This window comes from Schistocerca gregaria, chromosome 6, assembly GCF_023897955.1.
Source record: "Schistocerca gregaria isolate iqSchGreg1 chromosome 6, iqSchGreg1.2, whole genome shotgun sequence".
In the NCBI taxonomy this organism is placed as follows: domain Eukaryota; kingdom Metazoa; phylum Arthropoda; class Insecta; order Orthoptera; family Acrididae; genus Schistocerca; species Schistocerca gregaria.
In genome coordinates this window covers 76,617,623-76,639,845 of record NC_064925.1, presented here as the reverse complement: position 1 = coordinate 76,639,845, position 22,223 = coordinate 76,617,623, and the positions used below count along the sequence as shown (strand labels likewise).

General features: G+C 39.4%; 1 protein-coding gene across 1 annotated transcript in view; it reads right to left on the bottom strand.

Annotated features, from left to right (window-relative positions):
* LOC126277985 (eukaryotic translation initiation factor 2A) overlaps positions 1-22,223 on the bottom strand; it is a 147,026-nt gene that overhangs the window by 97,364 nt on the left and 27,439 nt on the right. The window contains exons 3-5 of the mRNA XM_049977650.1: positions 15,209-15,327; positions 10,183-10,282; positions 4,689-4,864 (exon numbers count right to left, since the gene is read on the bottom strand). Coding sequence (XP_049833607.1) covers positions 4,689-4,864; positions 10,183-10,282; positions 15,209-15,327 — 395 coding nt within the window. The remainder of the gene's footprint in view (positions 1-4,688; positions 4,865-10,182; positions 10,283-15,208; positions 15,328-22,223) is intronic.

Sequence of the window (22,223 nt, the reverse complement as noted above, 5' to 3'; positions counted from 1 at the left end):
GTGACGGTGCGGTCCCCTACGGCACTGCGTAGGATCCTACGGTCTTGGCGTGCATCCGTGCGTCGCTGCGGTCCGGTCCCAGGTCGACTGGCACGTGCACCTTCCGCCGACCACTGGCGACAACATCGATGTACTGTGGAGACCTCACGCCCCACGTGTTGAGCAATTCGGCGGTACGTCCACCCGGCCTCCCGCATGCCCACTATACGCCCTCGCTCAAAGTCCGTCAACTGCACATACGGTTCACGTCCACGCTGTCGCGGCATGCTACCAGTGTTGAAGACTGCGATGGAGCTCCGTATGCCACGGCAAACTGGCTGACACTGACGGCGGCGGTGCACAAATGCTGCGCAGCTAGCGCCATTCGACGGCCAACACCGCGGTTCCTGGTGTGTCGGCTGTGACGTGCGTGTGATCATTGCTCGTACAGCCCTCTCGCAGTGTCCGGAGCAAGTATGGTGGGTCTGACACACCGGTGTCAATGTGTTCTTTTTTCCATTTCCAGGAGTGTATATTTTAAATCATATTGGAAGGTCTTCAGTCCCAGATGAGAGGATTGTGGGCAGAAGCTTGTAATACAGCAATCTATATTTTAAATCATACTGGAAGGTCTTCTTCAGGTTCAGGCAAATTTCCTTATGAGCTGTGGTGTAGGAAAACTTTATCACCTCAGAATTTTTGGCACAGGTTGCTCCATTCACATAACATTTTTGTTCGAAGTTTGATGATAAGGCTTATTGGGTATGCCAGTGTCAAAGATGGATTTAGAGTCTCGATTCCTTCCAAAAAGAAAGTGGTCTTGAGTCATGATACAAACTTTAAACCAGAAATAGTTTGTCATTTCCATAGTGACATTCCTGAGCATTCTGCTTCTGGAGGAAGACAAAGTGAAGAAAAATTTAACGCACTTAATTATGGAGGAAGTCAAGTATCAGATGACAATAACATAGAATCAACAAAATTCCTGAAAGCTGAAACTCACAAATCTTCTGATGAATATAAATTGGAGAGCAGAAAATAATGAAGAAACCCAGCCTGGATAGAAAGTGACGAGTTCTTAATGCTGACAAAAGTCAGTGCTGGCAAACATAAAGATTCAAATTTTTTTCTGACTTTTGCTTTCAAATGAAAATGAAAAAGGATGCAAGCTATTAATGAAGAAACAGAAACACTCAAGAGAAACAATATATGAGTGTTAGTTGAAAGTCCAAAAATGCCAATGTACTGAAAAATCTACATCTATACTCTGAAAACCACCATGAAGTGCACAGCAGAGGGTACATCTCATTATACCAATTATTAGCTTTTCTTCCCTTTCCATTCTCACATGGAGCATAGGAACAATGACTGACTGAATGCCTCTGTGCATGTTGTAAGCAAGCAGGAATTGATTATTAAGATGCATATAAAACATCGTGCCAGATTAAAACTGTGTGCTGGACTGAGACTCAAACTCGGGACCTTTGCCTTTCGTGGGGCAAGTGCTCTACCAACTGAGCTACTCAAGCACGACTAACAACCTGCCCTCACAGCTTCAGTTCTGCCAGTACCTTGTCTCCTACCTTCCAAATTTCACAGAAGCTCTTCTGCAAACCTGGCAGAAAGACTCTCATTCTGGAAGTTGCACATTATGACACTAATCAAGTTTTGCTAGTGGTAACTGCTTAAAGAAGATGGTGATGAAACAATTTGATGTGGAGATGGCCTTTTTCAATAGAATACTTCAGGACGAATTGTATACAGAACAAACAGAAGGCTTCGAGGATAATACACATTGATTGTGTTTCTTGAAAGGGAGTCCCTATGGACCCAGACAAGCACCGCGTTATGGGAGTCGTGAGTAAAGTGCTGCAGATCCTCGTTTGTTTTATTGTAAGTACAATGGAAACAGACTTTAAGTAGTAATTTATGATGATGATGGTCCAATTGTTGGCAATGACAAAGATGAAATTACAGCTTTTCTGGATATTTTACAATATAAATTTGATATAACAATGAGGATCCTTGACAATTTCCTTGGCATAAAAAAAAAGCAAAATGAAGATGGAGCAATTACAATAAGTCAAGAAAAACACATGAAACAAATATTGGAAAGATTTTGAAAGGCAGAATCCAACACGATTTCAACTGCAACTGGGTACGAAGAAAATTACAAAGATGAAGCAGTTTCATCCTCAGTCCCCTATCGCGTGGAAATTATATGTTTTATGTATTTCTCAAAAGCAGTTTGTCCAGACATAATTCCTGGAGTGAATAAAACTGCTTGAGCTATGGAAGAACCGTCCACTGAGAACTGGAATCGACTGAAACAATTCGGTAACTGAAAGGTACATTTCATTATGGTATTATCTACGACAGAGAAGGAAATTCCAGAATTTACAGTGGTGCTGACTTCACTGGGGACAAGTAGGCACAACATTCAACATCTGGCATTGTGGCAGAGTATTCTGGTGGGGCAACATCAGGGACAAGTCAGTTGCAGAAAGTTGTGGCAACATCTACAACTGAAGCAGAGATTATTTCAGCAAGTGAAGGAGCTAAAGAACTCATTTAGTTACATCATTTATTAAATAAATTAGTTGAGATGCTATGACAACCTCCAACATTTTATATTGACAATGCTAGTGCACTAAAATTGACAAAAAAAACCTTAGTATCGTCGCCAATCAAAATATACAGAGGTCCAGCACTTTTATGTTTGTGAAAGGTTTCTGAATGGCGAAATTATGTTGGAATGTATAGTTGGAAAGAACCAGCTGGCTGATCTTCTGACAAAGCCACTTGAGTAAGTTCACTTTAGTTTGCTGTGTGCAGAGGTTGGTGTGCAGGAAGTCAAGCAGTAACTTGTTATATATTTATTTGATTGATTTTTTTTTAATTTTTCCCTCTTGTGCAAGTATTGTGTTAAAATGAAAAATGTTTTAGCATGCAGCGTTAAGTGTTATTCTGAAATATTCTTGTTTATATGTAATCTCTTTGAAGTTTGTTTAAATTATAAAGTAAAGTTGTATCTTGAGAATATATACCATTCATAAGTAAAACTGTGTTGTTCACACTTTATAATTAACAAGAACTGTGAATTCAACTAAATACTTGGGGAACAGCTGCAAATAACTTAAAATGAAATGATTACACAGAAAATGTTATGGGGAAAACTAACCAAAGGGTGAGCTCTACTAGCTGAACACTTAACAAGATGCAACAGGTCTACTAAAGAAACTGCCTACACTATGCTTATCCATCCTCTTACAGGGTATTGCTGTATGGTAAGGGATCCACAGCCAATAGGATTAACGGAGGACATCGAACAAGTTCGAAGGAGGCCACCACATTTATCATAAATACTGAAGAGAGTGTCACGGATATGATATGCAAGTTGTGGTGGAACAATTAAAACAAAGGTGTTCTTCATTGCGGCAAGATTTTTCCACAAAATTTCAGTCACCAACTTTGTTCTACAAATGAAAAATATTTTTCTGGCAATCACCTACATAAGAAGAAATAATCATAATAATATGATAAGAGAAATCAGAGCTTATTAGGAAAGATTTAAGTGTTTGTTTCTCCCAAGCACTGTTCAGGAGCGGAACAGTAGAGAAATAGCTTGAAAGCCATTCATGAATACACTGCCAGCCACTTAAGGGTGAATTGTAGAGCACTCATGTAGATGTAAATGTAAATATGGATGTAGGTATGTCAGTGATTTGCCCATAGGGTTAATAAGCCAACCTGTTTCCAGAAAGAGCAAGGATCAGAACAATATCTACCAATGTACATGTAGAAAAAAGACAGTGTGAAGACAGGAGTAGTAACTATGAAGAAATGCTGAGATGTTAGAAATTAAAGTAAATTAAAGCCAGGCAGGTGGCTAGAACCACGGACATGCATGTCATAGTGCCAGTTCCAACCAATCACTTGTGGTGAAACAGTCACCATGGTCAAAACTGTCATGTTGTAGAGCATTCTCTGCAACAGGATATTGTATGTTGCCAGTATTCAACATTTGCCTATGCCCATCCATCCTAACTGATAACCTGGAGGTAGTCATGCTGATGTAAAAGGCCAAATAATGATTACTTAATAGCTGGTATATTATATGTGTCGTTTCACAAGTGGCTTTCTCTTTGATAGTATATGTCTTACCAATTACAGGGCCGGTATAGGTGGTGGCAGGAAGGTGCACAGAGCAAGTCTAGCAGTGGGGATGGTCAAAGGGATACGAGCTATAGGGTAAGGAGATGGTTGCAGAACGAACACACAGTCTGACAAGGATACTGCGGTGATTGGGAGGGCACCGAAAAGGTATGGGGGGCAAAATCTCATACAGAATGGATCTCATTTTATGGCATGATTTTGGGAAGTCACAGCCTTGTCGAAGCAGCTGATTAATACATTCAAGATCAGGATAATCCCGAATGAGAGCACAGCTCTGCAGTTGTTTTTCGGTGGGATCAGCAATACCAGGATTCGGTGTGATGGCCCGGAGAATCTGATTTTGAACTAGACTGATGAAGTAATCTGTCAGTTAACAATTTTAAGTAACTCAGGCTTGAAAAAACTTGAAAATAGAGGGAGTCACACTAGTAAACATACCTTGGTTACCTTTCATAGCATATCACTCAAATTTATTCCATAAAGATTCATTACTTTTAAGAACCACTGCTGACATTAGGTATCATTACACTCACCAGGACAATAACAGAGGACGTGGTATGGTGGAGTACCAGGAGCAAGACTAAAGTTTTCCACCTTCTGAATATGAATCTTATTTGCAACTGCATTAAAATTAGCATTTTCATAAAAAAGAACATCATTGTTCACAATTCGGGCACATATCTTCTCATCCTGGCTCCATTGCGGTTCCCTGCAAAAGAAAGTGACTTCTGTTAATTAAGTTAATATTAAAGGTCATTATAAATACACAATATCTGTTACTGTTGTAAGTTAAGTCCCATAGTGCTCAGAGCCATTTGTTACTGTTGTGCTGTGAGTGTGTTTTCTGAGAAAACAATCTGACACTTTCAAGGAACATGCTAAGTCAAATAATTACGGTGAAATGCATCCATTAAGAAAATTAATACTCCATATTACGTCTTAAGAGGACCTCAGAACTCTGCCTTCGTAGCGAACATGAAGGTGCTCAATAATGTAGAATTCACATGTATTAAGATTCCAGTCACAAGCAAGACAAAGCAGTGAATGGTGAAAAAGTAGTTTCAAAGGTGTTCTTACACAGCACTATACTGACATGCTAAGAGAACACGCAGCAGAGCAAGATGACTATCAAAATCTTTAGTGGATGAATAATGAATCTTTCACTGAATTGGTGAACTTCGTCATATCTTATTTACATAGAAAAGATACAGGTCATATACTCATTGTAATTTGCTTTCCACAATGTTAGTAGTGATCTATAAACATGAAAAGACTAAGATACGTTACTTTAGGCACATTACTTTTGTTGACTGTTTCTACAGCTAATTACTAAATAAATATTAAATATGTAATCAAACTACTCCCCTGAGTGTACTTCAACAGATGATTCCTTTCACATACCTTTCCTCATGTATTCATAGTCATCATATGAGGTCACTGCATTAGTTTTTCGCATGTCTGTAAACCATATAGTCTCGACAGGAACCAATAAGTATTACACAAGATCCCACCAGGCGGTACAATATTCTATACAATACATTAAGCATGCATCAATATATGTAAAACTCTTCAGTCTCCTTAAATATATTGCACAAACTGTCTGTACCGCTCTCAGATGGCCAATGCTATTGTGCAATATTCAGTATAGCACAGTAAATATTGAGTGTATGGGGACCCTTTACAATGCTGCTTGTTTTCACTACCTTTATTTATTTATTTGGTTTTTATGATACATATAAATGAGAAATCAGAAAGTGTGTTGGTATTTGTATGATGTGGTTGCTAAATGTTCAGCTATTATGGAATATTGGAGGCCATTATTTCAAACAATGCTCTAACTCAAGTGTGGACCCATTGCATCATTAATAGAGAGGCACCCACATTAAAAAATTCAAGATTTTTCACTAAATCTAGCCTTAAGACAAATGCAGTTAAAATGAACATAATAAACAATATAAAACAGAGATGCTGAGTCATAGATAGGTAAAACAAAAAGGCCTTTATCAGACACACACACACACACACACACACACACACACACACACACACACACACACAGTCTCTGGCTGCTCCGGTCAGACTGCTAGCAGCAGCACATGATAGGAGAAGCAACCAGATAGTGGGGGTAAGGAGGATGCTAGGGCATTGAGAGGGAGGGGTAGCAGGGTAAGGGTGGGGGACGGCAAATTTCTGCTTATGGGAGTGTACAGGGATGAGGCGGATAGAGGGTACGGCAGCTAGAAGCAGTTGGGAGGGGAGGTTAGACGTAGGGAAAGGGAGGAGGGGAGTGTAGTGGAAAAGGAGAGAAGTAAAAAGACTGTCAGTACATTGTTGGGATAGAGGCCTGTGTAGTGTTGTAATGGGAAAAGGGCACTAAATATGCTACTGCTTCACAACACTATTAATTTTCAAGGTTGGCAACAAACGAAGTGTACAGTTAGCCCAAAGTGACCCAATTTCTGTCATTTCAGTGAAGGACAACATATTGCCATTACTCAGTTTGCTTAGATTGTCAGGACTGTAAGAACAATAAATTGTAGCAATTAATAATGGCTGCAGCTCACAGCCATGACTCTGTGAGAAACATAGTTCTACAAGTCCACAGCTCACAAATGGCTCAGGCAGACCATGTGGCTCTAATTTTAAGATCAGTGACTCATGAAATAAAGGCCACAAAAAACCGTGTGGCAGGAAGAAAATTTGATGCCATATAGGTGAAAGTTCCAAGGTGGCAACAAATGAAGAATAAACAAAGAATACCAGTTCTACATGTCAAACTTTCAGAGGTCCAAAGCAGGGAAGGCTTCATGAATTGGAGCAGCAGGTCACTCAGTATGTGTAGAAGAAACACAATGAAGGCTTCCCAATTACTCAAAGAAATTATCCACATGAAAGCTCATACAGTAATGAAGAATCTTTATACTACATGTGTCGCAGCATTCAGAGCAAGTACCAGGTGGTACTTGATGATGACGAGGATGGGGCTTACATTGCAGACCAACACTACCTCCATGACTTCCTGCAGCAGTGGACAAAATATTATTTGCATATCAGTGTCATATAAGCTATCTAAGAAAAGGAACGACTGTTAGGCAATATGGGGAACATCAATCAGACTCCATTGGTTGTAGCTGAAGCAGACTTTGAAGTGAATCTATAATGAAAGTGGTGCATATCAAATGCCATGGATGACTCAGAAGATGACATATTATGAGCATCTAAGAAGAAGCAATGGCAGCAAGCTTACAAATGGGTCATCATCATCATCATCGTCGTCATTAAAAAGATAGTGATACCACAGATACTGGCTTAGATACATAAAAAAAGAAAGAATGATAGAGAGAGGATAAAAATTCATGTAAACCATTTCTAACTATGGAAAATCCAGGATGGAATGTAACAATATTATGGGACGGAAAGTTGCTACTCACCATACAGCGGAGATGCTGAGTTGCAGATAGGCACAACAAAAAGATTTTTACACTTAAAGCTTTCGACCAATGGCCTTTGTCAATAACAGGTACACATACGCGCACACACACATACACGCAAACACAGCTCACACACACGACTGCAGTCTCAGGGAACTGAAACCACACTGTGAGCAGCAGCATTACTGCATGATGGGAGAGTTGTTTATGAAACTCTCCTGGAATTGAGCTCTTAGTCCCAAGTTCAAGTATTAGTTTCTGACACAACAGCAGTGGTGTTTCCCTTGTATTTATGCTGCTGGAATCATGTATCAGGAATTATTCTCAGAAGCATTTTTGAATAAAAGCTGAGCTGTAGAAATACAGGGCAGATTACATCAGTCTTTGAAAGTTCAAAATGTTTTGAACTTTTCGATATTAATAAATTCCAAAATGAAAAGGTAAAAAAATATTTGGATCAAGTCAATGTTTTTGGAACTCTCAATTTCGTAAATAATTTAGAGATAATGCAGACAATTCAAATAGTAGAAGCAAGAGGCAGCAGGTACACAGCGTAGGAATGTGACACTTATACACAGGAGTTGGTGAATTTGTGTGGGACACAATGAGGATAACATGGAGCAATGGGTTGGGAAGGAGAGAGAGGATCACAGAAGGGGAGAGTGTTGGGTAGAGGGTGTGTGTGTGCGCAGCGTGTTAACTGAGAAGAGGCCAGGAGGATTATGGAACAAAAGATGTGTTGCAAAGATGACTCCCATCTGTGCAGTACACAAAAGTTGGTGATGGGAGCAAGCCAGATGGGATGGGCTATGAAGCAGCCACTGAACACGAGCATGTTTTGATGAACAACAGGTTATATCACTTGATAGTAAACTCTACTCTTCATCACAGTCTGGCAGTGGCCTTTCGTTCTGATAGATGGCTAATTGGTCATGACGACATACAATACTGTGCAGAAATTGCAGCAGAGTTGGTACATGACATGCTGCATTCGCAGGTGGTCCTGCCTTTGACGGGATAGGATAAGCTTATGACAGGACTGAATATGATGTGCTGGGTGGCTGAATTGGGCAGGTCTTGCACCTGGGTCTTCCATGGGAGCCCCTGTAGCAAGGGGCAAGGGGGCTGGGAGTGGGGCTGGCATAGGGGTGGAACAGGGTGTTTGTAGGATGGATGAGCAGCTTGTTTAAAACACTGAGAGAACAGCAGCCTTGTCATGTTCATACTGAACACTTATTCTAACTGCAATCTCCCTCTTGAAGCTCAATTGTAGAGTACTGTTCCATGTTCCAGGAGGCTATCTACCACGCAAGCTGAAAATGTTTATGTTGACTTAGTACTTCAGTCCTCATGACCACCAGACGCGAATGTTCCATATACCGAGATTAATTCCATTTTATATCTATAATCATCCAATTATTTCAGCATGATGGTGGCACATGTTGTAGAGAGGATTTCAACTTACCCTGTTTACATTTGTGCATGTCTGTACTCAGTTTATTCACCCTATACAATGTTGAATGATTATTGCTTAGCAATAATGCCAACAAAACCATTTCAGACAATTGTCAAATGCGCATTAAGGATTTTGTATTTCTTACTATAATAAGCTTGATATGCTTACTAGATGAAGATAATATTCTTCTATAAAATAGTGGTGAAGCAGATAATAGCAAGATCTGCACACCAGAACACTAAATCCATCTGAGTCCTCAACTAGGTGTTAAGGTCTACATGTAAATTACTACTTTCCTGTCTTGTATGGTGTTTATGTCAGTCACATTTTGACTGAAACTGATTTTTGATTTTAACACTAAGTACCACTAAGAACTAAAGCTACTGGGAAACGAGTACCAAAACTTAAACATGTTTGAAGAGGCCTTAACAATACGTGCAGTTCCATACAAAGTACTTTATGCTTGCTTTTGTTGAATGAGTACTTTACATACATTACCTGTACTGCCCCAGAAGATGGTTGCATAAGAAGAAGGAAGTGAAAGTACTCAAAATAAGCCAGCATCATGTTCTACAAGTCAGATCAATGAGAGATACTTTTGAAGTGATAAACATTCCAGACAAAGATTCTTGATCATTTTGTGAATATGTTGACTCTATTTAAGGTTGCTACCCAGCTGAACCACAAAGACATTTTACTCACAGTGCTTCATTTAGTATTTGGCCATTAACTTCTATTTCAGGTACCAATAGGTCATTTTTAATTGTTTAAATATTACACCATCAGTAGTTTTAAGATTAAGACTTTAGCTATTGGCTATGAACAAGTTGTAGAATTGTTCACTTATCACTCGTTTATGTTTGGAATAACTGAATTTGCGCTCTTGTTTACATTTGTATCACGACAAAGGGTGTTCAGTAGTAGAGTAAGGGAGTTTCAGGTATACCACTGCCAGTTAGGAGGGGGAAAGAACATAAGAAAATTGAGTGAATGGACCTATTTGTGAATGAAAGTTTGTAAGGGCGACGACAATGATAATTTATTTTTATTTGAGAGTAATTTCTGTTGTCAAAGGAACTACTTTATGTTACATCTACATTACACCATTACACAATCTGTAAGTTACTTATTTAAACTTACCAGCCAAAAAGCTTCTTTTGCACAAATTCTTTTATTAAATCTCCAGTGTCCGACTTCCAGATGTAAAGATTTGGTCCTCCCTGTGGATTTGCTGGGGTAACTGCAAAAAAGAAAAACCCCAGGAGCAATATTAAACTTCTAACATTTCGGATGCTTCCCATTAATATTTAATAAGCAAACCACCTATGAACACACAGGTAGCCTCTGAAACTTCCTTACAGATAAAAACGGTGTGCCGAACCAAGACTCGAACTCGGGACCTTTGCCTTTGCCTAGGTCCCGAGTTCAAGTCTCAGTGCAGCACACCGTTTTAATCTGTCAAGAAGTTTCATATCAGTGCACACTCAGCTGCAGAGTGAAAACCTCATTCAGGTAGCCTCCTGTCTCTCTTTTATGCCACTCTTTTAAGATCTTGGAACGCCTGACGCTAAGTCGCATAGAAAGCGTCTTGGAACAACAGATCATCCCACAGCAGGCAGGTTTCCGACCAGGAAAATCGGGCTGCGGTCAAGTCCTGAAACTGACCCAACATATCGAGGATGGGTTTGAGAGGAAAGAGATCACGGGAGTGGCTTTCATAGACCTTTCAGCTGCATGTGATACTGTAAACCAGCAGAGGAAAGTATATAATGTGACAGATTTTTCATCTGTCTCCAGGGCAAGAAGAGCAGGTGGAGAAATCAGAGGAATGGCCTACCTCAGGGAAGCGTCCTCGCCCCAGCTCTGTATAATATGTATATAAATGACCAACCAGTGCCAAACATCACATGCCAATTTATGTATGCCGACGACACTGCAGTTGCAGCCCAAAGTAACAATTTTACGGATGTAGATGAGAAATTAACCAGTACCTCGGAAGCTCTCTCTCAGTATTGTGAGGCAAACCACCTAAGGCCGAACCCTTCCAAGATGCAGGTCTGTGCATTTCATTTAAAGAACACGGAGGCAAATCGTGAATTAAATGTAATATGGAGGTGAACGACTCGAGCACTGTAAAACGCCCAAATACCTTGGTGTCACGTTGGACTGCACACTGATCTATAAACATCATTGTAATGCCACAAGGGAAAAAGTTTCAACTAGAAACAACATCATCAGGAAACTAACCAGCAGATCTTGGGGTGCAAACCCAAAAGTCCTGAGAACTTCAGCCCTTGCACTCAGTGTGTCAGCCGCGGAATACACTGCTCCAGTATGGTCTGCTTCAACACATGCGAGAAAAGTTGATGTCGAGGTGAATGAAATGGCACAGATTGTTACCGGATGCGAGGCCAAACCCAGTGCACAAGATGTACTTAATCATGGGGATCGCACCGCCCAACATACGACGTGACATCGCTGCCGAAGCCAAAAAAAACCAAGCAAAAAAAGGACATGCGTCACCCTTTATTTGGACATCAGCCTGCTGACTGACGGCTTTGTTCGAGGAAGAGATTCCTGTCACGTACCCAAGCCCTGGGAGGGTCAGCTGCAGAGAATCGTGTGAAAAGGTGGGAAATCGAACTGAGAAACCCCAATAAAGATGTAAAAGAAGAACTGGTGCCTGGTGGAGACCTATCATACACAGTCTGGAGAACCCTAAAACGTATGAGGGTAGAAGTGCCAAAGTGCAAGACAAACCTGCAGCAACGGGTTTCCTAAAAGAGAATGAGAACACACACTGTCTGTGTGGTTCTGTCCAGGATCCTCAACACCTGCCTATCTGTCCATACTTAGACCAGCCCTGCACAATGAATGACTTATTGGAGGCAAATGACAAGGCCACATTGGCTGCTGATTTTTGGAAGTCTGAAGTCTAGTTCCGGACACGGAAAGTAAGTAAGTATTACAATTTGTGTGTGCATTACCATACCAGCTACTTCAAATATGCCTTCAAGGCATATTCTGCTAAGGTCTATGATTGAGCAATGCAAAATTACTTTTAATGTAGATTGAGACCCAACCAAGTGGCATGCTTTTTCTGCAGTAGATAGTAACTAGCAAGTGTACATGAGGAACACACAGGTCTATTTCAGACTCACTCACAAAGTGTTCATTGATACACAAAACACTGCAGTTAAGTTTATCAAGCCAGTATTGTTGATCACTGACTTTACCTCTAAGAGATTGTACATTTACACGAAGAAAGAGAACTTTGGTACAGAAAGGTATTTTGATTTCACCATGTCTTACACAATCATTTATTTTCACTGGATAATCTAAAACGGCACCATTGTCTAAATGAATTAGTCTGCTGCAGTTTTCTCTTAATGTGGTTCCTACCCTTCCTTCCCTTGTAATGTAGTTTTCCCTTAAAAATGAGGTATACTAACATGCACAGAAAGACTGTCTTAAAATGAGACTGTTGCATTCACAAATTTCATGTACAATTACGTTTATCTTTTGACACACAAGTTTCTCATGTTCAGTGTGCTGAGTTTTCTCTAGTCTACTAATATCTATTACATTTCATTTTGCTAAGTGGAGTATAGTTGTGTGATTTTTAACATTGCTTTTAAGGATCTCTTTGTTAACACATGAATTAAAGACCAGGTCATGTCTATGAGGTATCATCCCAACAACAGTGTTTTCATTTTGTTCATGCCTAAAAAATTCTTCAAACCTGTTACACAATTTTTGGCTTCATAAACAACAAAGTCACTATCCTTCACTACATTCTTATGTTTTGAGATGTCTTCAATAATATTTTTCATTTTCGTGCCGGATTTCACAATGCCGGTTGCACAAAAGTTCATATTAATGGCCTGTAAAATGCTATCCAACTTTCTTTTGAGGTTGTCCGCTAGAAACAGCATGTTGCCTTCCCTAGACTGTTCTTTTTTTATTGCTGCTGACCAGGTCATGTCTATGAGGTATCATCCCAACAACAGTGTTTTCATTTTGTTCATGCCTAAAAAATTCTTCAAACCTGTTACACAATTTTTGGCTTCATAAACAACAAAGTCACTATCCTTCACTACATTCTTATGTTTTGAGATGTCTTCAATAATATTTTTCATTTTCGTGCCGGATTTCACAATGCCGGTTGCACAAAAGTTCATATTAATGGCCTGTAAAATGCTATCCAACTTTCTTTTGAGGTTGTCCGCTAGAAACAGCATGTTGCCTTCCCTAGACTGTTCTTTTTTTATTGCTGCTGACTTTACTTCTATTTTATATTGACTTTCACACGGGCTGAAATGTTCACTTTGAATGTTTATGAAGCCACTGCTGCTTTCCAATAAAACACTATACCTGTTCGTGCATAAGAGATTAGTTTTATACAATGAATTCTGTCAAAAGTGAGGCATGTATTTAATCACTTTGTTAGGCATTCGAAGAAAGCAAGGAAGAGTGTTTGAATTTTTTACACACTTTTGGCTGTTATTTCCACTGGGAAGAATGCCTGAATTGTTTACACACTTATAGCTATTTTGCTTCACTAGCACACTGTAAACACGTCTGCATATTAGTATATCATATCATTTGTTGTTTTCCGCATCACTTTTGTAGCTTGTAAACTGCTTTGAACACTATTTGAAACCAATGTTTGTAACTCACAGCCTTCATTTCTATGATTAGCATTTTCTCACCTGAGAATATCAACAACTTGCTGAAGGCTTTTTAAACATTCATTTAATTCCTTAATTGCACACAGTTTTCTGTAAAGTAAATATAACCTTTAGTCATATCAATATTACTTGACACCATCTATAAAGAATTTAACAACAAATTTGTGTAACTTATGCCTTTTACTGGTAAATGAAATGTATTTTTTTTCTTTTCTGTAACGGCAATAATATTGTTATTACTACATGACCGACACTGTACATAGGTAACACTCAAAACTGTCAACTTTTAATGTGGATACAAGAGAGGTGGCTACATGGTCAAGCAACTAACCGCTGATAATAAAGAAAAAAATCTCATCCACCAACAATGTGCCACTGCTGTACCTATGTCCAATCATTTCCATAAACACACAAAATATACACTACCTTATTTAAGACAGCTTTCATTGGCATTATCAGCTTATGAACACATCGTATATCCATTATTTTGATAGCTATCTTTGTCTAATGAAATATCTCAGGTTTACTAGACCTGACTAATTAATGGTGAGCTTAGGGTATTCCACCGAGTTATTGGATCCTCCTCCATTAGAATGGAAATAATAGCTCAGCAGAACATTTGAAAGCACACAGTTTATCCCGTGTCTACTTTATTTTTTTCAGTTTGTTTGTAAATCACATCTCATTCATTCATAAACTGCAGCTGTCCTGTAATACATGCAGAGTAGTTTCTTATAGTGCATTTTGCACAGACATAAGTACGGATGCAATCAGTCTGATAATATTTCAGACAACAAAAGCACACTCCACCATCGTAACTATTAAAGACTGCAGCATGTCAAAGACAAAATTCTTGGAATGAACAAATTGCACAGCACTCGTTGCCCATTAACTGAGGTAACGTTTGGAATTAATTTTGATGTAAATCTGCACCCAATTAAAATTCAATGCAGAATATTTTACAATAAAACCTTCTATTCTTCTGCACATTTTATTGTTGTATAAAATCAAACCTTTCCAGTTTGGGGAAACACACACACACACACACACACACACACACACACACACACACACACACACACACAGACAGAGGCACATCTCACTCATGCATGACCACCATCTCCGGCAGATCAGACTGGAATGCCAGTCTGAGCTGCCAGAGATCGCGGTCAGGTGTGCATGCGGTGTGCTTGCTTGTATGAAGGAATGTGTGTATTTATTTCCTTTTCTGTAGAACGTATTGTCCAAAAACTAATGTGTAAGTGACTCTCTGTTGTGCTTGTCTGCAACTGAATTTGTAATCTTTACAGTGGGTAGCAATCTATCTTTTCCTTATATTGTTGATATTCAAACCCGAAGTTTAATTTAGTTGAACAATACACATTGATAAAAATTTCAAATTTATATTTAGATGGCCTTTATTAAAGTAAAGATTTTTCAAAAAAATTGAAGAAAGAAAGGACGTAATTTGTTACCCATGTACTGCTCCCAAGTCATGATGTATGTCCCTTTTGGTGAGAAGGTGATATTGGAAACTTTTGGTCTTGGAATTTCCGCCAACACTTTCCACGTGTTTGTGCTGGCAATCTTCACACTAAAACATAAAATAAATGAAAGAATATAAATATATAGTTTTATCCTGTGTATCATCATTTGTATACAGTTTTGGAGTTCCTATTTATTTCCTCTACCGAAGTCTGCCTTGAAACTAATCCTACGAGCAAGCAAGCTAAAAATATAAATGGTACACAATAACTTATTACTGGTGTACAAACTATTTTAAAACACAATAAAAGTAAAGAAATCCAAATATGTTATAGGATCAAACATGAAATATAGTGAAGACATCCAAAACAATTTCAGAAAATCTACAAACTGTTATGTTATACAAGTGAATCATAAACAGCTGATGATTCAATCTGCTTCACAGATTACAAAACCCTCAGCTCATATTATTAGTTTTTCGCTGGGAGACTGTGCCCCCCCCACCAATCTCTCTCTCTCTCTCTCTCTCTCTCTCTCTCTCTCTCTCTCTCTCACGGTAAATATCGAAAGTGATACCTTTGTCGGAAAGTGGTACTAAGCATAAAGTTGAAAATTGTTAATCCTTTTTACTCCTCTCAATAGTCTCTAAAGTCACTGACAAATTAAAGAGACAATGAATCTCCACATACTTAAGTGACCGCAGTCTACTGAATAATAATCAGAGTGGCTTTCGAACAGATAGAAGTACAGAAACAGCGATACTGGATTACACCTTTGAAATAGTTAGAAACTATCAATAAAAGGATAGAGGTCTAGTAATCGTTGGCAGTTCAAACAAACAACAAATAATGGTACCCCTTAGTGTAGGGCAGAAGAAGGAACACCCGGTGCACGCAGTGTGTATACCTGGAGGCCTCATGCAACAAGTTGAAAAGGCTATCCTAGCAGCCACTGAGGGAATAGGGTGCAGCAAACTGTGGATTGTGGTGCACTTTGGAACAAATGATGTCTGTCTTCTGGACTCGAATAATACCTGCATCTGACACAAGAGGTTGAGAAGCTCACAATTTACAGTATTGTCCCCATTAATGCATCTACATGATTACTCTGCTATTTACAATAAAGTGCCTGGCAGAGGCCCCTGGTACAAAGTTGAGTGGAAGGATCGAGGGTTCTGTGCCTTCTTGGACTTGTACCATAGTGCTGAGAACTGTAGAGTCAGCTGTGCACTACACATAAGAGGCTGCTACACATGTGGTGGACAGTATGCGAGGTGCACAGAAAGGTTTTTTTTTTTTTTTTTTTTTGATTGGGCAGCCATCCATCCAGTCCAGATAACAACAGCAGTAGGAAACCCAGAAACATCAGTGTAAGATCGTAAGAAATGACTCCCACAAGTGAGAGTATTAAAATAGTAAACTGCCGAAGCATTTGCAATGAGATGCCAGAATTTGAAGTGCTCATGAGATGCAGTGAAGCTCCTGTAATACTAGGTACAGAAAGCTAGTTAAAACATGAAGCCGACAGTAGTGAGATTTGTGGGGGAAATATAAATATATATCAAAAGGACAGGCAAATGGGGAAATGGAGGTGGCATATTTGTCACAGGAGATGAGACTCAAATCCATCGAGATAAAAATTTGAAGCTGCTTGCGAGATTTTTTGGTTAAGATTCAGTATCAGTGGGTATATAATTATAATTGGTTTCTTCTACAGACCACCTCTTGAATTAACTAAAAAGTTTAGAGAAAACTGAAAAGCTTAGAGAAAACTTCAATTCACTTGTACATAGGCTCCCTGTTCATACTGTAATCACTGGTGGCAACTTTAATAATTAATCAACTGGAAGAATCGGTTTTGTTAATGGAGACTGTAACAAAATATCCTGAGAAACATTACTAAATTCCTTCCCTGGAAACTACTTAGAACACACAGTTCAGGAACCAATCGTGATGGAAAAAATATTAGGTATAATGGCAACAAATAGACCAGATCTCTATGAGGATGTCCACATTGAAACTGGTACCACTGACCATGAGGTGGTTGTGGCACCAATGACTACCAAATTACAAAGGGCAAGTAAAACAAGTTGGAAGATATATATGTTCAACACACTCGATAAAAAGCAGCAGTAGTGTCATAGCTCAATGAAGAACTTGAAACATTTACAACAGGACAGCAGCGTGTAGAGAAACTATGGACCCAGTTAAAAAAGAAAAGCTGGCCATGCACTGGATAGGTAAGTGCACAGTAGAACAGTTCATAAAAGGGAGGGGGAACCCTCCATGGTATACAATCACTGTAAAGAAACTTCTACAGACACAGAGATTGTGTAATAGGTGTAAAACAAAGCATAGGACTTTATGTAGAGAAATGCTAAATGAAATGTCTTTGGTTGTCAAGTCGGCGATGCATGATGCCTTCACTGACTACTATTTTCAAATGATCTTTCACAAAGCCCAAAGAGTCTGGTCATATGTAAAGGCTGTTAGTGGCACCCAAGTTAGTGTCCAGTCCCTAGCGAATGAGACAGGAACAGAAATTGACGGTAGCAAAGTAAAAGTTGAAATGTTTAACTCCATTTTCAAATGTTCCTTTACAAACAAAAACCCAGGTGTATTGCCCCACCTTAATCCTCGTACCACTGTAAAGATGAGTGAAGTAAGTTTTATTGTCAGTGAGGTTGAGAAATAAATGATATCATTAAAACTGAACAAAGCTTCAGGGACCAATGGAATCCCTGTACATTCTGTACCGAACTAGCTTAGCGCCCACTGCTTTGCTCATGTATGCTGTATGACCTGCAGAGTTTTTTGTTTTTATTTAATCGAATTTTTATGTTGTTCACAAATTGGAGCAACTTCTTGGTTTTTTACGATAATTAAGGCCATACAAGTATAGTCTTTTCTGAACATACTTCTGACCAAAAAGCAGTTCTGGCAGCTGGAGTCCAAAGTTTTTGTTAATCATGCCTTTTGTATTCTTGTGGAGAGATTTCCGTAGCAACTTTCATACCCTAACTAATATTTCTTTGTATCTAACCAAGAACTGAACTACAAATTCTCATAAATTTTGCTCTAAAATTTTTTAATGTAACAAAATATTTTCTTGAAAATTTTCATCCCCTATTGCACTACCTTAGGGGTTGAATTTCCAAAAACAGTGACATAAATATTATTTTTATTTGTAACAGGGAAGCCAAATACAAATTTTCACAGATTTAGCTTCAAATATGCTTTCAGAATGAAATAGTTCCATAAAAACTTTCATCCCTATGTCACCCCCACAGCAGTTGGATTTCCAAAAAGACTGAAACACGTATTTATTTCTTACCAAAAAACCAAATACCAATTTCTGTATGTCTAGCTTCAAAACTGCCTTAATAGTGACAGTTTTCAAAAAAATTGTTCATCCCCTATATTTCAGCCCCCTTAGGGATGGAATTTCGGAAATTCTTTCTTAAATGACACCTAACAGTATAAGACTCACACCTTCAAATTTCAAATTTCTATCCTTAGCAATTTGTGCTGGACAATGATGAGTAACTCATTCAGGACATTGCCTTTTATATACTGAGATTGGCGGCTGAGTTAGCTCCCCTGCTAACTACAATCTATAGAAGATCCCTCGAACAAAAAACTGTGTCACTTAGTTGGAAGAAAGTGCAGGTCACACCAGTTTCTAAGAAACGTAGGCAAAGTGAGCCACAAAATTACTGTCCATCATTCTAAACACTGATTTATTTTAGAATGTTAGATCATAATCTGCGCTCCAACATAATGAAAGGAAATCTTGAACGGAATGACCTCCTCCATGTTAGTAAACATGTACTCTGAAAACCTCCATCAGGTGAAACTCAACTCGCACTTTTGACAGGACATACTGAAATCTTTGGACCAAAGCAGTAAAGTAGATGTTATACTTCTTGATTTTCGAAAAGTATTTGACTCAGTACCATATCTACACTTACTACAAACTTTGTGAATGGAGAGAGGACTTTTTGGTAGGACGACACAGCAAGTCATCTTGGACCTAAAGTTGTCAACAGATATATAAGTCTTGTTTATACTTTCGTCAATTAGCTGCAAAATGTTCCCCCGCCCCCTCCCCGCAAAAGGGTGTAGAAACAACTGAGATCATAATAAGCCCCCTTACACCACTAATATGAAAAAGAAGTTAAAAGCAATTACATGTCAAGCCCAATCGATGGGACCAAAGACAGCTAAGAACAACGGGTTCCTGTTGGAGAAAGGTCCACAAAATATGCTGTACATACAGCAGAGGTCCCGAACTAAAGATTACATGTCTTCCTCCATATTGCTACGACAGACAAAAAGTAAAACGCGGTCGACAGCCCACATCTACATCTATATCTAAGTGATTACTCTGCTATTCACAATAAAGTGCCTCGCAGAGGGTTCACTGAACCACCTTCAAGCTGTCTCTCTACCATTCCACTGTGAAATGGCATGTGGGAAAAATGAGCACTTAAATTTTTCTGTGTGAGCCCTGATTTCTCTTATTTTATCACAATGATCATTTCCCCCTATGTAGGTGGGTGGCAACAATGCTTTCGCAATCGGAGGCGAAAACTGGTGACTGAAATTTCATAAGAAGATCTCGTCCCAATGAAAAACACCTTTATTTTAATGATTGCCACTCCAATTCATGTGTAATGCCTGTGGCACTATCTCCCCTATTTTGGGATAGTACAAAACGAGCCACCCTTCTTTGAACTTTTTCAATATCGTCTGTCAGTCATGGTTCGTGGTGTGGGTTCCTGGTATCATGTCCTAGTTCATGAACCACGGGCAATGTATGAGTGACCAAGTAAGTGGTCCTGATAGTCGGGATACCAGTTACTTCGGAATAAGGCTGGGCATCTAGGATATATTCCGAGTCGTGGCCACCTTTGTGCTCAGACGGCAAAGACTACCAAATCCACCGGTTAGTCCCTCAACCGTTAGGGGTAAAACTCAATGGAACCCGGGGCAAGTAAGGCTAGCAACCTGCTTCCCTGGTACTATAAATATGATGCTGGCAACAATCAGAGCAAAATGCCTCGGACCCTTGGAGGTGACGGAGTCCCACTTCTAATTGACAGACCAGGTACTCCTAAGATACGACTCGGCAAACAAATAGTAATGAGATGGGGAGTTATTAATATCAATGGGGGCTACTCTGGGAAGAAGGTAGAGCTGGCAGAGGCTGCAAGTAAGATGAGGCTGGACGTTCTAGCTGTTAGTGACATTCGGGTAAGGGGTGAGAAAGAAGAGGAAGTGGGAGAATACAAGGTCTACCTGTCAGCAGTCAAAGCAGGAATAGCACAGTGGGGTGTAGGGCTTTTCATCAGGAAAGAAATGGAACCCAGCGTAGCTGCAATAAGGTATGTAAACGAACGACTGATGTGGATAGATTTGACAGTGTCTAGCAAGAAAATTAGGATTGCCAGTATATTCGCATTGTGAAGGGACAGATCAAGATGATGTAGTTGTTAGAGTAAAGGACAAAGACAGTGTCCTGCTCATGGGTGATTTTAATGCCAGGATTGGAAATCGAACAGAAGGGTTTGAAAAGGTAATGGGTAAATTTGGAGAGGATATGGAGGCCAACAGGAATGGGAAACAACTCTTGGATTTCTGTGCCAGTATGGGCTTAGTAATCACAAACTCCTTTTTTAAACATAAGAACATTCACCGGTATACTTGGGAAGGCATGGGAACCAGATCTGTCATTGACTATAGAATAACAGATCAGGAATTCAGGAAGGCTTTTAGGTACACACGTGTATTCAGGGGATTCTTTGATGACACTGATCACTATTTAATCTGCAGTGAAATTGGTATTGTGAGGCCGAAACTGCAGGAGGTCAGGTCCATGTGTAGGAGGATAAGAGTGGAGAAACTTCAGGATAAGGAAATCAGACAAGCACATAACAGTGGTCTCAGAAAGGTACCAGTTAGTTGAATGTAGTCAATTGCAGTCACTGGAAAAGGAATGGACAAGGTACAGGGACACAGTACTAGACGTGGCCAAAGAATGTCTTGGAACAGTAGTGTGTAAAGGTGGGATGAAGCAAACAGCTTGGTGGAATGACACAGTCAAGGCAGCCTGTAAAAGGAAAAAGAAGGCATATCAAAAATAGCTACATATTAGAACTCAGGTAGACAGAGAAAGTTATGTTATGTTGAAGAAAGAAACAAAGCCAAACAGATAATTACAGCATCCAAGAAGAAATCTTGGGAAGACTTTGGAAACAGGTTGGAGACCTTGGGTGAAGCCACTGGAAAACCATTCTGGAGTGTAATTAGCTGTCTTCGAAAGGGAGGCAAGAAGGAAATGACAGTATTTTGGACAGGTCAGGAAAACTGCTGGTGAATCCTGTTGATGCCTTGGGCTGATGGAGGGCATATTTTGAAGAGTTGCTCAATGTAGGTGAAAATACAATCAGTAATGTTTCAGATTTTGATGTACAATGGGGCAGGAATGATTATGGAAATAGGATCACATTTGAGGAAGTGGAGAAAATGGTCAATAGATTGCAGTGCAATAAAGCGCCTGGGGTGGATGAAATTAAGTCGGAACTCATCAAATACAGTGGAACGTCAGGTCTTAAATGGGTACACAGGATAACTGAAATGGCGTGGGAGTCGGGACAGGTTCCATCAGACTGGAAGAAAGCAATAATCACACCAATCTTTAAACACGGAAACAGAAAAGATTGTAACAACTACAGAGGTATCTCTTTGATTAGAGTTGTGGGTAAAATCTTCTCAGGTATTGTTGAAATGAAAGTGCGAGTATTAGTTGAGGACAAATTGGATGAAAATCAGCATGGGTTTAGGCCTCTTAGAGGTTGTCAGGACCAGATCTTTAGCTTACGGCAAATAATGGAGAAGTGTTATGAGTGGAACAGGGAATTGTATCTATGCTTTATAGATCTAGAAAAGGCATATGACCGGGTTCCTAGGAGGAAGATTATGGAATAGGAGGCAAACTTTTGCA